Source organism: Garra rufa, chromosome 15 (genome assembly GCF_049309525.1).
Source record: "Garra rufa chromosome 15, GarRuf1.0, whole genome shotgun sequence".
Taxonomy (NCBI): domain Eukaryota; kingdom Metazoa; phylum Chordata; class Actinopteri; order Cypriniformes; family Cyprinidae; genus Garra; species Garra rufa.
In genome coordinates, this window is record NC_133375.1 from 26,893,907 (window position 1) to 26,918,180 (window position 24,274).

Here is a 24,274-nt window from a genome sequence, read left to right on the forward strand (position 1 = left end):
CTATTTTGAAGAAGGAGTTTTTTGCCTTACCTTTTTGAATTGAAGTCCACAGATGAAGAACTAACCATGTGTGACCTTTCCTAGGTGATTATGTAATGTGTGAGGTCACAGACAAGCATCGCAAAGCTAGTGCAAGACGAGCATTTGTGGTTAAAAAGTGTATACATTTTTATTTATTAAATTTTTTTAGAAAGTGAATTTGTTTTTCCAAAAAACAATGCTAAAGCCCTGGCATTTGCTTAAAAAAAGAAGTACATACATTATTTATATATATATATATATATATATATTTATATATTTATATATTTATTTATTTATTTATTTATTTATTTATATTTATATATATATATATATATATATATATATATATATATATATATATATAATATTTTTTTTATTGGATTTCATTATACTTCATGTTATTTAATTATATTTATTAATTAATTTCATATTTTATTTTTTATTATTTCATTTAATTTTGTCTCATTTAATTTTATTGTTTTATTTTATTTTTCTTAATTTTGTTTAGTTTAATTTAATTTAATTTAATTTTACTATTTGATTTTATTTATTTCATCATTTCATTTTCTCATTTTATTTTATTTATTTTCATTTTATTTCATTTCAGATTTTATTTTGTTTTATTTTATTGTATTATTTCATTTTATTTTTCCATTTTATTTATTTGATCTTATTTCATATCTCATTTTATTTCATTTCATTTTTGTTTCACTTCATTTCGTTTGATCTCATTTAATTTTTCCATTTAATTTATTTTTACTTTATTTAAATTATTTTAAATTATTTTTAGTTTTTTATCATTATATTTTATTTCATTTTATTTCATATTATGTTTAATTTGATCTCATTTTATTTTAGTATTTATTATTATTACAGTTATTCTACTATTTTTGTGGGGGGGTGTCTACCAATTTACCCAATAGTATTTCGACACCCAGGGTTGCCAGTTGGTGGAAACACACCATATTGCAGCCATAGAACCCTGCAAATGAATTAAGTCAGCGATCTCACCGAAAAAGCCTTGACGTACAGTGCTATGTTTGAGATTTAGTTCTTATTGTCTGCAATTTTGTGTAAGTTAAGGAGGGCGGACACTTTGATAGGCTAATGGATTTTTAAATTAATTGGTTAAACCTTTCCTGTACACTCACTGTGAAGGCTGGTGAGACAATGGACATGACATTGGCCTGTTGGCCTTTAAAGGCAGACAAAATACCTGAATACATGTTCTCTATTGTAAAGGAAATAAAACTGTGATTTATCTGCTAAATGAATCTCCCTTTTAAAATACGTGATTACTGTGCATGTGTGTGGGATTTCTGCATTCACTAGAAATTTGAGTTCTCCGCTCGCCATGCTGAGCTATCCATCCCTTTTGTTTACCAAATGAATATTAATGCGAAATCCTTGCGTAGCTGTAAGGCCTATTCTTTTAATTGAGGAATTCAAGTCATTTGATTGGCTCTGAGGTCAGAACTGACATTTTGAGTGAATAGCACTTAAACTCCGGAATTGTGACGTGATCGCGCTCAGTGGGCCTGCCAATTGTCCGCACTCTAAATAGTTTCTATCCTTATCTAATTCTGAGTGATTGATTGCTAATCTTCCCCACAAAGAGAAAAGAAAGCAATCATCCCTCCCTAATCTATCCCTCCGTTTTAATTCATTCTGTTGAGGATGGAGACGAACTCTTCGCACTGGCCTGTCAGCTCTCAAATGTCACCTAGGACTTAGATTAATTAATTTATATCCTTTCATTTAATTATTTATATCTTTTGTTTATCCTCTTGTTCGTGTAACGGCAGGCTGGGGTTCTAAACCCGGCTTGTTGGTTCTAAACCTTAAGGCTTGAATGACTGAACTTACCGCCCCCTGAGCTCCTAGTGTTGAAGGAAGTTGTTTCTTCAGGTGTGGAGCAGTTCAGTGATGGATGATTATTACTTACATAAAAAGCAATGGACCATTACTATATAATTGATTTAAAATATTATGTTTTAAGGAAGTGACTTCTCCCCAAAAGTCCTGCTTCACCAAATCACAAGCAACTTAATTTTTTATTTTTATTGATTTTTCTCTTCTGTGAAATGGCCACAGTGCAATGAATTTGCAAGAAAGTTATTGATTTTGCTTTCAGGAAATGCTGAAGCTCTACATGATTAAATGGGAAATTTTGTTTTAAGATTTACCTGCTCTTTCTGACTTCAAAAAACTTTGAAGAGTTATTATTTCAAGCTCTGACACAAGAATATTGTTTTAATTAGGTGAGTGGTTTCAGTCAGGCAGTTCTTCTCCATTAACTTTATTAATGATAGTGTTATTATTTTATTTAGTATTTATGATTTTATTATATCCTCTTTTTTATTTCATTTCATTTTATTTTATTTCATTTTTTATTATTTAATTTCATTTTATTTCATTTCATTTTATTTCATTTCATATTATATTGTATTTTATTTTGTTATTTCATTTCATTTTGTCTCATTTCATTTTTTCACTAAATTTCATTTTATCTCATTAATTTAGTTAATTTACTTCTGTATCATTTTATTTAATTTGGTTGCATTTTATTTCATTTGATCTTATTTCATTTTTTATTTTTTGTTTCATTTTATTTTAGTTCAAATTTCCTTTAGTTATATTTTTTATTTTATTTTATCTTGCTTCTTTTTTATTTTATTTTATTTCATTTTATATTAATTTGATCTCATTTCATTTTATTTAATTATTTTGATTCATATTTTATTTCATTTCATAATTCTTTTTATTTTATAATTTTTTTATTATGTAATTCAATTTAATTTTATTATTTTATTTCATTTGATCTCATATTATATTGTATTTTATTTTGTTATGTCATTTCATTTTGTCTCATTTCATTTTTTCACTAAATTTCATTTTATCTCATCAAATTAATTTAGTTAATTTACTTCTGTATTAATTTTTTTAATGTGGTTGCATTTTATTTCATTTTTTCATTTGATCTTATTTCATTTTTTATTTTTTATTTTCATTTTATTTTAGTTCAGATTTCCTTTAGTTATATTTTTTATTTTATTTTATCTTGCTTCTTTTTTATTTTATTTTATTTCATTTTATATTAATTTGATCTCATTTCATTTTATTTAATTCTTTTGATTCATATTTTATTTCATTTCATAATTCTTTTTATTTTATAATTTATTTATTTTTTCATGTAATTTTATTTCATTGTTTTGTTTTATTTCATTTTATTTTATTAGGTCAACATATTTTTATTTTTTTTTCCCAAAAAAGTCTTATGTCAGAAGGCCCTTTTTTTGCAGCGGGTTTTAATTAATGGGAAGGATTTTTTTGTGGTGAAAGTTACAGTATGCCTAAACTTATGTATGTTTCTACAAAAGATCAAGGACATTTTGATTCCTTGTGATATGACCTCTGTTTAAAAAAACAAGTTTAAATGAATTACTATTGATCTGGTTGGAAGGAGTTTGTCATGGTGTGACTCAGACAGATTCTTCATCATAGAGTGCCTGAAACTGACTTTCCATCATTGCATCGCTGATACTGGTTCTTTATGAAGGAGTCACTGAGACTGGCTCTTTATCATTGAGTCACTGAGACTTGCTCGTCATTGTCAAGTCACTCAGATTGATTCTTCATAAACTGCCACCAAATGACTCCTAATAATATCTCTTTCAAATCATTCGCAATGTCCTCAGCAATCCAATTGTATTTCAACATATGTCATCATTGCTTTTCAATAATGCCACTTTTCCCTTTGCAAGTGAATTTTCTGTCTCTCCCTAGGGTCCCCCAAGCTGGTGTGAATTCAGACTGGCCCAGCACTATCCATTTCACCTTCCAGCTTTACCGCTTCCCCCCTGTCACTACCGAGCGTCTGAGGCTGCTTGATCCGGAGAGGAACAGCAAGCTGAAATCCAACTCTGATTACCCCTGTGTCCTCTCGCTTATCAACAAGGACGGCACACTTAGCTCTGGTATGATTACCATCCTCCTACGAATGCTTTATGATTCTCTTCAGCACTCCACAACATGCTTATATCATTTAAATATTCGGTTGTCTTGTTTTAGAAGCATCCTTGAAAGCAAATGCATATTTATAGCACTCCTCAAAATGGCCAGTGTCACTCTTTTTGCTGTAATGAATTCGATCAATGTCTGCGTAAAACTTTACAGCAGTTTTTAACCACAACACATGCAGTGTTTTAGTGAATAAAGCTCTAAAAAATGAGCAATTAGCGTTTTACGGCCTTTGGCCGAAGTCCAGTAATTGCTTTTAAGAAGGAGTCTTGATACGCAGCAGCCTGCTGAGGAGAAGTGTAGAAGCGGCGTGACTTTGTGATGAACTTGGTAGTGCTGAGAAAACAGTTTTGGCTCTCTCGGTTCGTACGGCTGCCAAAAATACTTATTACCTGCCCCTGATGCGAGTTATTTTTATCAATAGTTTCGCACAGACTGGCAAAGGCCGATATTTCAAAGCACCTTAAAATGTTGAACTAAGAGCACTTCAAGTACACTTTTCCCACCGCCAGAGTGGAGCTTTTTGCTCGCATGTTATGCCGTGAAAAGCTTGGCTAAAGCTCATTGCCTTGATTTATTAGTATTGCAAGCAACCCACTATGAGGGAAATCTAGCTGTGCGGCGATTTCACCAGTTGTTGCATTGAAATGGCTTTCACTGATTGGCTAGATAAAGTATCCGATGAGGTGGAACATAAATGACACAAGAACATGTCTCCTGATGCCTCTTATTTGCTTACAGCAACTAGCTAAGAAGAATAAGGGAGTAGACGATAGAGATAGAACAAAGGTTAAAGAGTAAGATAGAGTGGTAGAGTCTAGAACAGAAGAAATGAGACAGATAATGAGAGAGTGATAGAGCGTGAGAGCATGACGAAGAGATGCATGGGGTAAAAGAGGATCAGCTCTAACAGCCTGCTTTCAGCCTTTTTATTTCAGAGGAGACGTAATATCGTACATAAAAAATACATCTAGCGGGAGCGTGCAAGCCCTGTCTTCACAGTCAGACCTATAAGATGGGAGACTTCAACCATTTTCAGGCTAAGGAACACTTGGTGGATCTAAAGACAGTGCTGGACACCCGTTACATATTGTATAAAATTGAGTGTTGCATTTTAAGCCTGGTCTAGAATAGCATGTGTATCAGGGTTGTGCAGATCTGTCTATCTACCTGTCTGTCTACAAGTCTATTTTTTTGGTCTGTCTGTTGGTCAATCTGTATTTGTCTATGCGATATATCTCTCTGTCTATGTATATATATTGAGCTGTCTATTTGTCTGTCAATACTGTATGTTTGTCGGCCTGTCTGTCTCTCTGTCGATCTCTGTTTGTCTATCTATCTATCTGGCTGGCTTTTTTCCTGACTGTCAATCTGTTTGTCTATCTATCGATCTGTTTGTTTGTTTGTTTGTTTGTTTGTCTGTCTGTCTGTCTGTCTGTCTGTCTGTCTGTCTGTCTGTCTGTCTGTCTGTCTGTCTGTCTGTCTGTCTGTCTGTCTGTCTGTCGATCTATCTGTCAGTCTGTCTATCGATCTGTCAGTCTGTCAATCTGTTTGTTTGTCAGTCTGTCTGTCTATCGATCTGTCAGTCTGTCTGTCTATCGATCTGTCAGTCTGTCTGTCTATCGATCTGTCAGTCTTGTCAATCTGTTTGTTAGTCTGTCTGTCTGTCTGTCTGTCTGTCTATCGATCTGTCAGTCTGTCAATCTGTTTGTTAGTCTGTCTGTCTGTCTATCGATCTGTCAGTCTGTCAATCTGTTTGTTAGTCTGTCTGTCTGTCTGTCTGTCTATCGATCTGTCAGTCTGTCAATCTGTTTGTTTGTTTGTTTGTCTGTCTGTCTGTCTATCGATCTGTCAGTCTGTCTGTCTATCGATCTGTCAGTCTGTCAATCTGTTTGTTTGTCAGTCTGTCTGTCTATCGATCTGTCAGTCTGTCTGTCTATCGATCTGTCAGTCTGTCAATCTGTTTGTTTGTTTGTCTGTCTGTCTATCGATCTGTCAGTCTTGTCAATCTGTTTGTTAGTCTGTGTGTCTGTCTGTCTGTCTGTCTGTCTGTCTGTCTGTCTATCGATCTGTCAGTCTGTCAATCTGTTTGTTTGTCTGTCTGTCTGTCTATCGATCTGTCAGTCTGTCTGTCTATCGATCTGTCAGTCTGTCAATCTGTCTGTTTGTTTGTCTGTCTGTCTGTCTGTCTATCGATCTGTCAGTCTTGTCAATCTGTTTGTTAGTCTGTCTGTCTGTCTGTCTGTCTGTCTGTCTGTCTGTCTGTCTGTCTGTCTGTCTGTCTGTCTGTCTATCGATCTGTCAGTCTTGTCAGTCTGTCTGTCTGTCTAACTGTCTGTCTGTCTGTCTGTCTGTCTGTCTGTCTGTCTGTCTGTCTGTCTGTCTGTCTATCTATCTGTTCGACTATTTATCTATATGTCTATCTATCTATCTATCTATCTATCTATCTATCTATCTATCTATCTATCTATCTATCTATCTATCTATCTATCTATCTATCTATCTATCTATCTATCTATCTATCTATCTATCTATCTATCTATCTATCTATCTATTTATCTATTTGTCTGTCTGTCTGTCTGTCGATCTGTCTGTCTGTCTGTCTGTCGATCTGTCAGTCTGTCTGTCTGTCGATCTGTCAGTCTGTCTGTCTGCCTATCGATCTGTCAGTCTGTCTGTCTGTCTGTCTGTCTGCCTATCGATCTGTCAGTCTGTCAATCTGTTTGTTAGTCTGTCTAACTGGCCTGCCTGCCTGTCAGTCAGTCTGTCTGTCTGTCTGTCTGTCTGTCTGTCTGTCTGTCTATCTATCGATCTGTCAGTCTGTCTGTCTGTCTGTCTGTCTGTCTGTCGATCTGTCAGTCTGTCTATCTATCTGTTTGACTATTTATCTATCTGTCCATCTGTCTGCCTATCTTTCTGTTCGACTATTTATCTATCTGTCTATCTTTCTGTCTATCGATCGATCTGTCAGTCTGTCTGTCTATCGATCTGTCAGTCTGTCAATCTGTTTGTTAGTCTGTCTAACTGACTGTCTGTGTCTGTCTGTCTGTCTGTCTGTCTGTTGACTATTTATCTATCTGTCTATCTATCTGTCTGTCTGTCTATCTATCTGTTCGACTATTTATCTGTCTATCTGTCTGCCTGTCTATCTATCTGTTCAACTATTTATCTGTCTATCTGTCTGTCTGTCTGTCTGTCTGTCTGTCTGTCTGTCTATCTATCTGTTCAACTATTTATCTATCTGTCTATCTGTCTGCCTGTCTATCTATCTGTTCAACTATTTATCTGTCTATCTGTCTGTCTGTCTGTCTGTCTGTCTGTCTGTCTATCTATCTATCTGTTCGACTATTTATCTGTCTATCTTTCTGTCTATCGATCGATCTGTCAGTCTGTCTGTCTATCGATCTGTCAGTCTGTCAATCTGTTAGTCTGTCTGTCTGTCTGTCTGTCTGTCTGTCTGTCTGTCTGTCTGTCTGTCTGTCTGTCTGTCTGTCTGTCTGTCTGTCTGTCTGTCTGCCTGTCTGTCTATCTGTTCAACTATTTATCTATCTGTCTATCTGTCTGCCTGTCTATCTATCTGTTCAACTATTTATCTGTCTGTCTGTCTGTCTGTCTGTCTGTCTGTCTGTCTGTCTGTCTGTCTGTCTGTCTGTCTGTCTGTCTGTCTGTCTATCTGTTCGACTATTTATCTGTCTATCTTTCTGTCTATCGATCGATCTGTCAGTCTGTCTGTCTATCGATCTGTCAGTCTGTCAATCTGTTAGTCTGTCTGTCTATCTGTCTGTCTGTCTATCTATTCGACTATCTATCTGTCTATCTATCTGTCGATCGATCAGTCTGTCAATCTGTTTGTTAGTCTGTCTGTCTGTATCTATCTCTATCTAGCTATCTATCTATCTGTTTGTTTGTCTATCTATCTGTCTGTCTAATCTGTTTGTTTGTGTCTGTCTGTCAGTCTGTTTGTCTGTCTGTCTGTCTGTCTGTCTGTCTGTCTGTCTGTCTATCTATCATCTGTCTATCTCTGTCTAACTATCTGTCTATCTGTCTGTCTGTCTGTCTGTCTGTCTGTCTGTCTGTCTATCTGTCTGTCTCTCTGTCTATCTGTTTGTCTCTCTGTCTGCCTGTCAGTTGTCTGTCTATCTGTCTGTCGGTCCATCTGTCTGTCTGTCAAATATTTAAAAAATATTTAATTTAATTCAAAATGGTGCACAACCCTGATGCATATAGAACCACATTAATGTATTTGCATACTATGTTAAGATGCTTACATTGCAAAAAAAAAAAATCTTTAACAATCCAATAATGTGAAGTGTTATTGCATGTGGGAGAACATTTACAGTAGCTGCTTTATCTTTGGTTGAACTTTGTGTTTTGTTTAACTACATTTTATTTATTTATTTTTCTTCATGATAATTAATTTGAGATTAAATGATAATTGTCTGGCACCTTAGAGGTTACAGACCCCCTGTTGAAGACCCCTGCCATAGGGCGTTAAAGCATTATGCCACAGTGCACTGAGCTCAGCCCTTAAACCCACCTCTGGCCTGACTATACAAGACAATGAGCCATAAAGTGCCATAAAGATTACAGGCTGAATGATGATGTTGTGCGGAAGGCCTTTTGATGTCTGAAAGGAACATCTGTATCCTGTGGGATATGATGCTGTTATTGTGCAATTACTGGTTGTTGCATAACATCTTCTCATCCCAGATTCTCGGCTGAGCATTGCACTTCTCTCCAATGAAGAAATAATATTTTTGGCTCTCTGCCTGAAGTAGTACAATGTAAAAGCAACAGTCAGTTTAACATTTTGACTTCATTAAGCATTAGTGTTGCATTTGCCGGTTTTGTTTTGCCACAAATGAAAATGCATCCTGGGTTTGTTGCGTTCATTCGTGTTCAATTTTGACTGTGCTCAACCCGCTTGACCCCATCAATCAGGCTTTAAATCTAGTTGTTCCACTCAAACTGCTGTTTCCATAACCTCACATCACCAGAGTGTCCCTGCTTTAACTCCATACTGTTTGTTCTGGATCTTTTGGCAGCATTTGACGCTACAAACAACAAACTATTGATCTCTAAGATGGTAGAAATGCTCATTTCTAGGTCAGTGCTTTTCTGGTTTATATCCTACCTGGATGACAGTAGGTACCAAGTCAACTGGAAAGGCTTACATGCCTTACTCCACTGAGGTTCCACAGGGATTTTGCTTGGACCTTTGCCGCTTTCTTTTTACACTAGACCACTCAAATCTAAGGCTGTGTGTGCACACTTTAAGGATGCATTAAATTGAAAAGACATTTATAAGTGTTTTCAACACTTTATTAAGCAGCACAACCATTTTCATGAAGTAAGGTTTCTTGAGTGCCAAATCAGCATACTACTAACTATATGCATGAACAAAATAAGCCCCAAACTTGTGAGCAGTATATAATATTTCTGTTAAGGTGGCTGAAGGGTCTGTTCAGTAGAAAAAATGATTTAACCTTGCTGCTATTCCGCATACAGACTATGGACATTTCATGGTTTAGCTACTGCACTTCCTTTTTTGCAAGTCTGTCAACATCTCTGCCATACATCAAACATGCTGCCTTGCACATTTTTACTCTTTTTACACATGTTCCTTCTTTTCTGGCCTAGCAGCTTCTACCATGCATCCCATCGAGCACATCAATAAGGCTGCCTTACACTTCTTTACACTTGTTTTTTTTTTTTTTTTTCAACTTTAAATCACTGCCCAGATCTACTTCAAATCACTGCTCAGGCCTACACATGAAGTATTGGTCCAGGACCTTCTCCAGCTTTGCATAAAAACATAAATGTAAATGCAGTGTTACCCAAGCCTTTTCAGAGCTGATTACTGTCATCACTTTAGAAACGGAGAAACATGTGGGAACATATAGAAAACATCAGCGCCTGCGGCACTGCCAGCGTTTGATATTCATGACTGACAGGACGTGGTGCGTGCAAAAGGGATGGAGCTCAGAAATGTTTATGTAAATTTCCCACACATTTCACTCGGTGGCTAAACCGAGCTCGGAGTGTTTGGTTTTTGCATAAAAGTCCTTGATTGCTTGCTTCAGAGAATTGGACGTTGCGTTTTATCACCCACCTGAGATTTGCGTTAAAGATGGGAGATTTACTTAACTCTCTTCACACTAAATGGCCACTAAACTCGTCTCTTTAATCACAAACTTTTTTCTGTCTCCTCTTGGTATTCATGTTTGTTCTTTCCTTTTGTAACTTTCTTTTCCTCTCTTAGGTTGTCCTGGTCTGCAGCTGCAGTACCGAGTTGACCCGCAGTTCCTCAAGCCAGGTGAACGGGGTTGGTTTCTGAGATACCTGGCGCTTCACTCCCTGCAGATTGATGTCTGGGACAGTGAATCCTTAATGCTGATTGGCTCAGCTGCTGTGGAGCTGAAGGTAAAATTACCTGTGAGAGTCAAAAAAGAGCTTTTGCCTCACCAGCTAATAGTGGGAGAATTAAGGGAATTTTCCAGCCATAGATAATTTTAGCAGCCATGAAATTGCATTATGCTTTGGAAAATCTCTGTCTGTCTACCATTCAAGAGTTAATAAGTCAGTGAGAATTAAGTAAGGAATAATTGACGACGGGCCGTAGAATTCTTAGAAAATAATGCACACCCGAGGTGGTGATGCGGTCACGACGCGAAAAGTTTTCACCCCCGGTTCTTAATGCATCTGTTTTCCTTCTGAAGCATCAGTGAGCGTTTGAAGCTTTTGTAATAGTTGCATATGAGTCCCTCAGTTGTCCTCAGTGTGAAAAGATAGATCTTAAAATCATACAGTCATTTTTGGAAAGGGTTCAAATACACAAAAATGCTGAAAAACCAAAGACTTTGTGGGACCTGAGGGATTTTTCTGAAGAACAACGGACAGTTTAACTGTTTAGGACAAACAAGAAACTCATGAACGGCTATCACTAAACAAAAAAAAAAAAACACAGTTGTGGATCATTCATTATTAATACACCGTAAACTTTTGAGTTCAACTATTATTTTCTCTTGTGGACTATATGTAAACGTCTTTTATATGCTTTAATATCTTATTCAAGTCAGTACTAAATAAAAAATAGCATGCATTTTGTATGATCCTTCTTATTTTGGTAAAATAATTAACATTTTGCAGATTCTGCAAAAAAAAACTTTTGACTTTAATTGTATGCTGCCTTCTTTCAAAAACATTTGAAAATCTTATCTACCCCAAATTTTTAATGGTAATGCATATTTTATGACATAAAAACAGGAATATTTGGCTGTTTTCTATTTAAATTACAACTTAATTAAAAAAAATTAAATAAAACTCTACTGTTAGGGTTTACTTGCAAGGAAACCATGATTTTGACATTATCTTGATGTCAAAACTGCAGCAAAATAATTTGTTACAAAGACATTTGCTAACTGAATCAGCTGACAGAATGCCAATAAAGGCATTTACATGACCTTACATGTTGTCAACATATTTTCCGTAAGGTCATGCTTGTAAACACACTCAAAGACTCAAAGTACTGCACACCAGCACTAATATTACAATAACCCAACTCAGCCTGCATAAACCACGACAAAACAATATTACAACACACCTTACATTCCTTGGCAACAGCCTTGCAAGTCCTCAACTTGCCATGTTGGTAATAACCCCACAAGCCATACACAGAATTTTGACACAGGTACAAATACTGCCCTCATTAATAGCCCAACAGAACTCGCACAGCTGTTTCACTCAGACAGACAGTCACCCTGCACATCGAAACCTTTCTGCAGTATTCATTATTTAGTGTGCTCAGATGGGAGTGTCATGTCGAAATTATGAAATATGCATGCCATACTTCAGGACACCTGCGTCTGTTAGATCTCGCCACCGCAGGTCTCCTGGCTAGAGCTCTCATCGATGTCAGCCGTTGAATAAAGGTTAAAACAAAACAAAACCAGAAATAGATACAATCACATCAACATAATTGGACTGTTCATCTTGAGCACCGATTCTGACCTTTTTTTTTTAGAATTAACAAAGGGTCCATTTAGGATTCAAACGCAATCGCAAGGTCATCAGGTGGTGGCATTTGTCAGTAGCCTCTAACAAATGTCTTAGTTGCTGATTATTTTTGTTTATCTTTTTGTTCTACATGGTTGGATCAATACAATTGATTCAGAGGGCATGATGAATTGCCTTAATTTTTAGCACTTTTTTTTAAATAATTGATCACTCTATATTTACGATCTTAAATTGACAGCTGTAATATTAGTATTTGGCGTTTGCTTCTGCAGCATATGCTGCGTCAAGGCTGTGCAGCCGTCCAGGTGAACCATGAGCTGGAAGTGATCACTACTGAGTACCTGCAGGATGCCAGCTTTGCCAGCAGGCATGACAGCAAGCACAGCACCACTCCAGCTATCAATGTCTACACTACCGTAAAAGGAATTCTGCATCTGCGGCTTGGCAACGTCGGTAAGGATTGTTTGCTAACCACCATGCATTAATGTGTGTTAAGGATTAGTTCACTCCAGAATTAAAAATTTGTGGTAATTTACTCACCCCTATGTCATCCAAGGTGTTCATGTCTTTAGTCAAAAAGAAGGTTTTTGAGGAAAACATTCCAGGATTTTTCTCCATATAGTGGACTTCAATGGGGGATCAGTGGGTTGAAGATCCAAATTGCAGTTTCAATGCAGCTTCAATGGGCTCTACAGGATCCCAGCCGAGGAATAAGGGTCTTACCTAGCTAAACCTATTGGCCATTTTCTAAAAAAAGTAAAAATATATATACTTTTTAACCACAAATGCTTGTCTTGCACTAGCTCTGCATCCACATCGTTTGTAAGACTATTTCTCGGGAAAAGTTTAAACATCAATTTGTGGCAGTATCAAACATTTCTGTATTTGTCAGGGATGTGCGACATTCGGAGTTAATAACTAAAAATGCCTTTTAAATTAATGTTAATTTCTTGAATTTGAAGTGTGGTAGAAACATTACCTTTTTATAATCTGAAGAACTGTGAAACTGTGAAATAGAAAGGTTCATCAGGTGTTAAAGGTTCTTTATGGATCCATTTAGACAAAAAAGGTTCTTCTGTGATATCGTGAGTGTAGTCAACATTTGAAGTGGATCAAAAAAGTTCATCAAAGTTGTTTTATTCATCAAACTTTGATAAAAGGTTTTCATCCACTTCAAATGTTGACTACTGTATACAGTCAAACCAAAATGTATTCAAACACCTTCAACATTTCTTTCATTATCACAATTTATTTACTATAGTTTAAAAAATGGTAATAAAATATGACAAAAACTGTATCAGAACAAATGAATCTTGATAATCACAAATTAATTAGTCAAATCCAAATTTATTCAGACACCTTCAAAATTTCTCACATTACAGCAGTTTATTTGCTATAGTTTAGAAAATGGTAATAAAGTATGACAAGAACTCAAGAGATAAACTGTGTCAGAACAAATTTATCTTGATGATGTCAGATAACTTTAGAATAGAAAGGTATGTAACAAAACATGGTCAGGTCAAAGTGTCAAATCAAAAGTTTGGTCCCAGATATTTATCAATTTTACTGGTAGTTCACTGTATAAAGAATTTTTGGGTATAATATGTCACAGATTATTTTATTTTGCTTTCCTCACTTTAAATTAATTATAGTGTCCTGCACCAACCAGTTAATAAAATATAAAAAATTATATCTGGTGTCTAAATAATTTTGTAAATGGATATATGCAGATGTGTTAGATGTACACAAATTGTACAGGTTTTCTTTTACTTTCCTCAAGAAATGTACTCTCTGAGACGTCTCCGTAGTGTAAGAAGCATTTGTCATTAGTGACCTTAAACATCTGAGTTGTTTTCCACCCTGGAAATCCAAGCTGAGTCAAAGCTATTCACAGGCTGTCTTCATGTTTATCTGCTTAAGCTCCTTCTTAGAGGCCCAGTGAAAATGCAAGTGTTTCTTGCGAAATTACCCAAACAGCCAGATACCCATCGGCTTTCCTCTGTCTCTCGCTCTCAGCGGTCGGAATCAATTAACTCATCCACAACCCGCTCAAAAGCTGCTCAACGCCCTATCTCAATCTGGGATTAATGCGTTGTCCATTTATTTGTTTCCTAATGAGTGGTCGCCATTAACAAGAGATCGAGGTTTACTCGCTCTCTAAGGCTTACTGAGATGTTTATCCTCCGAAAGCACCTCAGAGGATCGGCTAGGTCAAAGCAAAGACAATTATCGGCCAGAGGAATGAGGGATTGAGGGAGGGAAAGGCTTTTATTATCAACATGCAAATGCCTTGATTGATTCACTGAATACATTCAGTGTTGTTTTGATAAGGTGGAGCATCACGAGTCTACCGCTCTGGGTAATGCACACCGGATTGATGTCTTACTTTACGATCCTGCTTGGTTTCGACATTTTCTACTCAGATAGGATGTGTCACGTCATTGGGAATTAATGAAGCTCCTATGTAATTGGACTCGTGGTGATTGGCGTCTTGTCGCATGTGAAAACACGATGGAAAAGACTCTTAATGAAATCCTCCTTAATTAACTTCAGCTTGATGCGAAGAGACAAGTGAATAATTAAACAAACAGCGAATCCACATAAAAGAAATGGATAACTTAATACGACACTAATGGAACAGGTTAAACATCATCTCTGAATTCAGAGTGTTTGGGTGCATCTGTCAAAAGCTTCTCACAGTAGCAACAGGCTCTATCACCTCCGGATTCTTTATGCCTTTATACTGAACAGAGAGAGAAACGCAGGGCCAGATGGAGGGGAGAAAAGATTAGGATTTTATAATTTGCCTGCCTCTGGCCCCCACGCTGCTCATCTGCAAACGTTTGATAAGCGTGGCAAAGATTTCAGCAGAGAAGAAGAGAGATGGGAAACCGGAGAGAGGAAAAGAAAGAAAGAAAATCACATTTCCTCGACAATTATTTCCAAGCGAGTCTCCCTATCTCTCCTTTCGTGGTAAAAAAAAAAAATACAAAAAACAATGGTATACATTTGCAACACAGGCCAGTGAAGACTTCTGTCTATCTCCTCTAAAACAAAGCTACATTTAGAAGATAAGAGAAGTGCTTCCTAATGGAAATCCTATCATGTGCTCCACTACAGATAAAAGAGCTCCATATGTGAGTGATTTCCAAAGCTATAGAAAGGCATTCTGCTGGGTAAATAGGGGTCTAATGAAGGCATCTGAAGATACTGAAACACCCAACCGGCAGGTGTAAAGTTATCGGACACACTGAGGAAGAACTGGATGTTATTTCTGATGTTTTCGGAATGAAACTTGCTGGAGTTTCAGATACTCAAGAGTCTTCCGTGGGTTCCGAGGCTGTAGGGCTCACTTTGGTTCACAATATTGTACAAGATTGTTTTGGATTGTGTATGTATATGCATGAGAGGCTTTCTGAAAGTCTTTGAAAAGTTTGGGGGAGCTATGAACTCAAAAAATCTACTCTGTTAGTATAAGAGCAAACCTTAGCTCTTATAAAGAGACTACAAATCTTAAGATGTTATTTGAAATCATCTTTCTTTGATATTAATGCTGTTTTCTATCAGAACAACCCCTCATTTGTTGCTGATTTAATGCAGTATTTTGAATGTGAAACCATATGTGAGGGATTTGTGCAAAATTGCTATGTATGTCTGCCTTGTTCTGATCACACAAACAATGAATCATTTGTATTTCCTCTTCTTTTTGTATAGCATGTTAAATATCCTACTTGATCTCATGACAAAAACTCAAAATATGTACTGCAGTTTTCAACAAAACCTTTTTCTGACTTTTTTCCTCTTAATTGTATCTCGCAATTCTGACTTTTTTTCCTCTTAATTGCGAGTTTGTATCTCACAATTCTGACTTTTTTCCTCTTAATTGTGAGTATCTTGCAATTCTGACTTTTTTCCTCTTAATTGCGAGTTTGTATCTCGCAATTTTGACTTTTTTCCTCTTAATTGTATCTCACAATTCTGACTTCTTTCCTCTTAATTGTGTCACACAATTCTGACTTTTTTTCCTCTTAATTGCGAGTTTGTATCTCACAATTCTGACTTTTTTCCTCTTAATTGTGAGTGTCTCGCAATTCTGACTTTTTTCCTCTTAATTGTGATTATCTCGCAATTCTGACTTTTTTTTCCTCTTAATTGTGATTATCTCACAATTCTGACTTTTTTCCTCTTAATTGTGTCACGCAATTCTGACTTTTTTTCCTCTTAATTGCGAGTTTGTATCTCACAATTCGGACTTTTTTCCTCTTAATTGTGAGTGTCTCGCAATTCGGACTTTTTTCCTCTTAATTGTGATTATCTCGCAATTCTGACTTTTTTTCCTCTTAATTGTGAGTTTTTTCCTCTTAATTGCGAGTTTGTATCTCACATATCTGACTTTTTTCCTCTTAATTGTGAGTATCTCGCAATTCTGACTTTTTTCCTCTTAATTGTGAGTATCTCGCAATTCTGACTTTTTTTCCTCTTAATTGTGAGTTTGTCTCGCAATTCTGACTTTTTTCCTCTTAATTATGAGACTTTTTTCCTCTTAATTGTGAGTATCTCGCAATTCTGACTTTTTTCCCTTTTAATTGTGAGTATCTCGCAATTCTGACTTTTTTTTCCTCTTAATTGCAAGTTTGTATCTCGCAATTCTGACTTTATAACTCGCAATTGCAAGTTTATATCACACAATTATGACTTCATTTCTCAGAATTGCAAATTTATATTTCACAATTCAGACTGTATAACTCGCAATTGCGAGTTTATATCTCACAATTCTGAGAAAAAACTCACAATTGCAAGAAATAAAGTCAGAATTGCGAGTTATATATCTCGTAATTCTGACTTTATTTCTCACAATTGTGAGTTTTTTCTCAGAATTGTAAGTTTTTGCAATTGCAAGTTTGAATCTCGAAATTCTGATTTTTTTCCTTAATTGTGAGCTTGTATCTCACAATTCTGACTTTTTTTCCTCTTAATTGTATCTCGCAATTCTGACTTTATTTCTCACAATTGTGAGTTTTTTCTCAGAATTGTGAGTTTTTGGAATTGCAAGTTTGTATCTCGCAATTCTGACATTTTTTTCTCTTAATTATGAGTTTGCATCTCATAATTCTGACTTTTTTTCTCACAATTGCGAGTTTATATCATTCAATTCTGACTTTATTTCTCAGAATTGCAAGTTTATATCTCACAATGCTGAGAAAAATATCGTAATAACCTTTTTGCTATTTTTTTATTCAGTGGCGGAAACGGGCTTCCATAAAACGTACCATATATAGACCTTTTTCCTGAGTAAACGATGAGGGCCGCCATTACGAATTCTAACGTCAGATTGAATGCTTTTCTGTTCCGGTTTCCATAGGAACCCATTCAAATAGCGTCCATCTGTTTTTAATGTAGCTAACGTCCGCTGCTTCGTGTCATCTACACTCATTAAAGTGAGGCACTGACAAATGACGGTCATTGCGACATTGCCAAGTGATGGCGCTATGGAGCCATGTGCTTTTTAAAAACATTTTAATAGGTTTAACATTAGTTTATTAGCTCGGAATATACCCTAATTTGACTAGAAACAATGCAGACCGGAAATGCAAAGCATTCTTTCAGTTAAGAGTCGGACTTACTTCCGTGTTCAGGAAAAACGTCTATACGTTCATCTGTTCCGGGGGGAAAAAACTAACACTTTTTAACGCCATTCAGTGGACATTTCACATTGAATATGTCACGAAACGTATATGGTGGTACGTATTTCGTATCTTGCAAAAAAGGTCCCACAGGTTCATTTTTTTGTCATGAGATCAGGTTGTAAATATCATAAACATGCCATAAAAGTCTTTAAGTGACACTCTTGGCTCCTTGAACTGTCCTGTTGCACTCATCTTTGTAGTACTCTAATGGAGAGTAGCAATGTTGCTGAAGAGATATTAGAGATATTTTTATAACCCTTTCCAACTTTATGCTTAATCTTAGGCATTCTGAGATCTCATTTGCCTAAGGACATGGTTCATTCCTGGCAATGCTACTTTTGTAAATAGCAAACTTTGTGAGAGTGTTTTCTTTATGCGGCAGCTGAGCTCTATCTCGTCTCATTGTTTGGACTCCAGGTTAACTGACTTCTGACTCCAATTAGCTTTTAGAGAAGTCATTAGCCTTTTTTCCACCTTGCACTGTGAGTTTTTGCACTGTGTGTTCAGTAAAGGCATTAAAACGTATCATTATTTGAATAGGCCGTGTTTGTTTGCTGGTTGTTGCGTATAGATCACATCAGTTGACTAATTTATGCAGAAGTCTTTAGTAAATTCACATATGTTTGTCACTGTTAAATCTCTGGAAATATATGTGAGAGGGTACACAGGTCAGAAGGTTTAGTCCGAAGTCTCTCCTTTGCATGATTTATTTATGTTTTATTAATTACTGAATTTTTAAATTGCGTAGAAGTCATAGAGGTTAATATTAATGTAAAAAGTTGGAGCACATTTCCTGCTGTTTTTCCTCTACTGAGAAATCTAATCCTGTCTAGGGTTGAGCATCTCTGATTTAGTTTTTTTTTCCCACTCGCTTCTCCTCATTTACTTTGACCTTACTTGAATAGTCTGTAATTAAAGCTAAATTTCTCATTGTGCTGCCTGCCTGGAGCACCTTCATTATGCATTTAGATGTTTTTTTGTTTTTTTTTTTGTTTTTGTTTTCTGCCAACTTTCTAAGTAAAATAACAGTTGGTGGTTCAAGTGCTACTGGCATCCCATTCAACTTAAAAATATTAATAACAGCCTGAACGTTTAATGTAGTAGCAGCATCAGGTATGATATACACTGCTATTCAAACGTTTTGGATCAGTAAGACTTAGTAAGACTAATGTTTTTAAAAGAAGTCTCTTATGCTCATCAAGGCTGCATTTATTTGATCAAAAATACAGAAAACAGTAATATTGCGAAATGTTATTACAATAAAAAAAATAATGGTTTTTATTTTAACATACTTAAAAATACAATTTAATTCTGTGATGCGAGGCTGAATTTTCAAATTCAAATTCATGCCAAATATCTTTTTGGAACCTGTGATACTTTTTTAAGGATTATTTGATGAATAAAACGTTTAAAAGAACAGCATTTATTCAAAGTATAAATCATTTCTAACAATGTAAATCTTTGCTATCACTTGTTTTATTAGTTTAACACATCCTTGTTGAACAAAAAAAAATATTAATCTTTTAAAAAAAAAAAAAAAGAACGATAGATTCCTGAAAAAAGATCACAGGTTCCAACAAAATATTAAGTGGCACAACTGTTTTCAGCACTGATAATAAATCAGCATATTAGAATGAGTAATGATGCTGAATATTCAGCTTTGATCACAGGAATGAATTAGATTTTAATGTATATGTTAGATCAAACAAATGCAGCCTTGATGAGCATAAGAAATGTATTTAAAACATTAAAAATCCGAAACTTTTGAACAGCAGTGTAAATCATTTTTTTCATGTTTTGTCTTTATATTATATTGTGTAAGCATTTCATGGCAAAAAAATAATTGAATGTATATTATGTTATTTTATTTTATTTTTTTAACCTGTTCTTGTCATTAAATGCTATGATGGCGTTTTAGTGGCATGTTAAAAAAAAATAAACAAAATCTAAGATTACGAGATTAAAGTCGTAATATTTCGACAATAAAGTCGAAATGTTACGAGAATAAAGAATAAAGTCGAAATTGCGAGTATAATAAAGTCGAAATATTAGAAAATAAAGATTAAAGTAGATTAAATTATGAGGATAAAGTCAAAATATTTTGAGAATAAAGTCAAAATATTATTTCACATCTTCGATTGCATTCATTAGGCCTATTTGTAGTACGACAGCCACCCTATAATAGCAATAAGCTTTGTGCTCTTGGTACTTTTAATAGAGAACAAAGTCTCATCTTTCAGAATCTGTTAGTTTTATAATGAAATATGAAAGATAAAAAAAAACTTAAACTGAGGCAAATATGCGATCTATCACGCCACATTAAAGAGTGGGACAAACACATTATTGTAATAGACATATTGTTTGTATTTCGCTATAAAACTAACAGATTTATTTTTAAAACATTTCAACTTTTTTTCCAAAATATTTTGACTTTATTCTTGTAATTTTGACTTTATCTCATAATTTTTTTTACACGGCACTAAAACGCAGTCGTAAAATGCTGTCATTAAGCAACCAAATAAAAAAATACAATTATTTCTTTGAATTATATACACGATTGTATATATCATATATACAAGTCTTTTTTGATGATAAATAATTATTCATCACTGTCTGGGATCGAATGCATTATTCCTTGGTGTAACACAAACTCAATCACCGTTTCAAAACACTATAATGATTTTAATGCTGAGTGGAAATATTCGTCTCTGGTTCTTTTCTAATTGACAAAAGAAGTGTGTTTAATGTGTAGACATCTGACTTATGTATCCCTCTACTGTTTTCATTGGAGTTTCAATCAATCAAGGGCAGTGCCCTGAAACACACACATACATACACACACACACACACACAGACTCCCACCTTCAATCACCCGTTCTGTGGCTGACCTGTGTCTCACTTGTAATTACAGCTCTCACCTGTCAGTAATCACAGGTAAAGCCCACTGAATGTTTAGGGCGGTTGATGCTTGTTGTGATACCCATGGGAGCAAAGCACTTATACTGCGGTTTAGACAATTTACTGCCTCTCAATGCACAGCAATCACAGTTGAGAGATAGAGAACCAGTAAGATGAGTGTCATTGGCCAAGGAGAATTCAGTTTTTTGTTTTTTTTGCATAAGTATTGTTTTTGTAGTTTTCTTTTTTTACTCCTCCACCTATTCTTCCATTTCTCCCTGTTTAACATTCCAGCCTGTCCTTTTCAACCACAGAACATTTCTCATTGCAAGGCACCAATCAATGCATCTCTTTCTCTGTCGCACTGTGACGGTCGTCATCAGTTCAACTGAATAACAACAATGCCAGTCGCTCTGTGTGAAACAAGCAAAACAGCCCAGTTGCAAGTAGAATAAACACATCTCTAATAGTAAATCTAACTCTTCGGCTGATGTTCTTAAGTCATCTTTTTCTTCACTTCTATTTCTCATACTGGAGAAAAAGGAGAAAGCCAGCAGTGATCAGACTTATGGAGCCAGTGCATCACCTCAATGCATCTGGAGACATAAAACAAACAGACTACAAAAATGAACATTTTATGAACAGTTTTAGATGAATATATGTGTTTGTAATATATATATGCACCTTCTGGAAAGCTCTATGTTTACATTAGTTAAATTAGGCACAAATTCATTTTAAACTAAACTGATTTAGACTGAGCTTGATTTAGTTTCTTGGACTCTTCTTCCCAACAGGTGGCAGTGTGACGAATTCCCAGAGTTCTTTGGCTCTTCCCCCATCGCTCTCCCATGTGGTCCAGCCCAGCGATTCCCCTCAGGGTTTTGCAGGAGGAAGTGTCCCGGCTTTAACGGTCCTCCAGCTTAACGGTAGCACATCATCTCTCTAAAGCACTAAAGCTTGACTTTATATCCCCAGAACTCAGGAGCTCTGCAGTTCTAGAGCTCTGGAGAATTTCTAAAAGTACATCATGTGGGATTTGCTGATAATTCCAGAACAGGATTTGGCAGAGAATTCCCTTATCTTGTTGCAGTGACCGTTTTTATTTATTTTCTTTCTCTCTTTCGTTTATTATCACTTCATTCTAATGACAGCGTTGCTAAGATTCGTCTTTTTAGTTCTGATCATCAGAGGATCACAGTATTATGACATAGAAATGTAGTATGCAAAAGTCTCCTCAGAAGACAATATTAGTCTTTTTATTACCTTGTTGTGTAAGATTGTATCTTCAGGTCTGAAACATGATGCTGTGTGATGCTGTTTTACATACTTAATGTGCGATCTTGCACCACTGTAGTGAAAAAAAACCTGATATACCTTTAAATATCTTGCCATTGCACTGAATATGTTTTTACTAACTTTAACTATCCTGCTTCACAAGATTTTTCAAAAGTCTTTCTCTGCAAAGACAGTAGTTGAAAAAATAATAAATTTGACATTACAAGATGCCTGTTTTAGCATCCCTGGAAGCAATGCTAAGAATGCAACATGTATTTTCATTGCAGTATGAATTGCATTCTGACACTTTTTAGAATGCAGCGATGTGTGAAATCAAACTTGCATAGCTGGAAGCATATGTGTTTAATTAGTTAGGTAGAGCAGTGGTTCTACACTGGTGGGTCGTGACTCGTGACCCAAAAACTGATCTTTTCGGATAAGTCATGCATAGTTAGTGTATATTGATAATTAGAGTAGTTTTTGCGAAGAAGGAAAATGTATAATATTTATTTGTGTGTGTGTGTGTGTGTGTGTGTGTGTGTGTGTGTATATACATACATACATACATACATACATACATACACTGTAGCTCAAAGGTTTGGGATCAGTAAGATTTTTAATGTTTTTTCAAAAAGTTCCATTTATTTAATCAAAAATACAGGAAAAAGTAATATTATGAAATATTATTACAATTCAATTTTTTTTTATATATATACTTTAAAATATAATTTATTTCTGTGATTATGTGATACATTTTCATCAGCCATTACTCTAGTCTTCAGTGGCACATAATCCTTCAGAAATCATTCAATATACTGATTTATTACTTTTATTATCAATGTTGGAAACAGTTGTGCTACCTTATATTTTTTGAACCTGTGATACTTCTTTCAGGATTCTTTCATGAATAAAAAGTTAAACAGCATTTATTCAAAATAGAAATCTTTTCTAACAATATATAAATATATATACAAATAAATAAATGTATATTATTTATTTGTGTGTGTGTGTGTGTGTGTGTGTGTGTGTGTATAGTTTTATTTTTATTTTTTTAGATAAATGGATTTATTAATTTATTTAATTAATTGCTATTTTTTATAGTTATACAATTTAGTAAAATAGTTGTATAACTTTTATACCAGTTATTTATAATATAAATAAATGTATAATGTGTTGCAATTTTATATAATTATGCAATTAAAAAAGTTGTACTTTATATATGTGTGCGTTTATGTGTAACAGTATCCATTCTGGTTTATCTGTACACTGAAGAGCACGCTGCTCATGACTGTGGCAGGCATCAGTGTTTCATAATGTCACGTCCTGCAAAGATAGCCGAGACACAGCCAGTGAAAAATAACATGTCTTTGGGCCACGAGTGGGCAGTTACAGGAGGGGGGTGTATATGTCAACCTGATGAGATGCAGATAAATAGTGTGCTTCAACATGCTCTTATTCATCACAGAGAGCCCCTATTGTCTCAATGCAATGTAGATCTTCCTCTCTCTTTCTCTCTCTCTCTCCTTCGCTCTCTCTGTAGGAAGGAATACAGTGGGAATTTAGGTTTAGGAAAAAACATTGGCAGGCTCTTTTTGATCCTGCGTCTTTTGATCCTCTGTCGTTCTGTCTTCATTGGCGTTAAATCACAGGATTATGTTAGTTGTGATGTTGAATCGCATTGAAGCGTGAATCTCAGAGCAGGTATATCTGAAAGCGGGTCTCATTGGGTGGGAGGGATAACTGGAAAAGACGGAGATGGATTTGAGGCCAAATGGAGGTTGAAAAGTGGCCCCCGAGGAAGTGAGGAAAGAGAGCATGTGTGTCTCGTAGGGCCAAAGATGTTGTTTATGCGTTTGTATATGTGTGTGTTGCAGCAAGCAATGCCAGACGAGCCCGCCGATTGCCAGAAATCGACAGCGAGCTGGCCAGACTGCTTCAAAGCACCATGAGGGAAGTGGGCGGAGCCGCGCTGCATCAGCAGGCCGAAGGGAAAGAAGTGCGCCAGAGGAAGATTGACAGAATGGCAGCTGTCCGTCAACACGAGGAGCACAAGGCCACACCCCCTTTTCAGGACAGCTCAAACAGCACGGTAAGAAAGAAGGACAGATTTCAATTGAGCATGATCGAATAGCTGTCTGTCTCAGCGTGAGCTGATTGACGTTCGCTACCGCTGTGCTCCATGTGATCTTGACAAGTCGATAGTGAAGGGATAGTTCAGACAAAAATCGATCATTTATTCACTCTCATGACTTTTCAAACCCATTTGACTTTCTTCTTTCATGAACAGAGGTTTAGAACACTTGATTCCTTGAAAAGATCCAATTCAAAAGAGTCATTTGTTTACAAATTGGAAATCT

General features: G+C 35.6%; 1 protein-coding gene across 1 annotated transcript in view; it reads left to right on the forward strand.

Annotated features, from left to right (window-relative positions):
* Window positions 1-24,274, forward strand: part of nphp4 (nephronophthisis 4) — a 239,143-nt gene that overhangs the window by 175,189 nt on the left and 39,680 nt on the right. Inside the window, exons 15-19 of the mRNA XM_073819843.1 lie at window positions 3,786-3,998; window positions 10,304-10,464; window positions 12,330-12,510; window positions 21,437-21,568; window positions 23,792-24,006. Coding sequence (XP_073675944.1) covers window positions 3,786-3,998; window positions 10,304-10,464; window positions 12,330-12,510; window positions 21,437-21,568; window positions 23,792-24,006 — 902 coding nt within the window. The remainder of the gene's footprint in view (window positions 1-3,785; window positions 3,999-10,303; window positions 10,465-12,329; window positions 12,511-21,436; window positions 21,569-23,791; window positions 24,007-24,274) is intronic.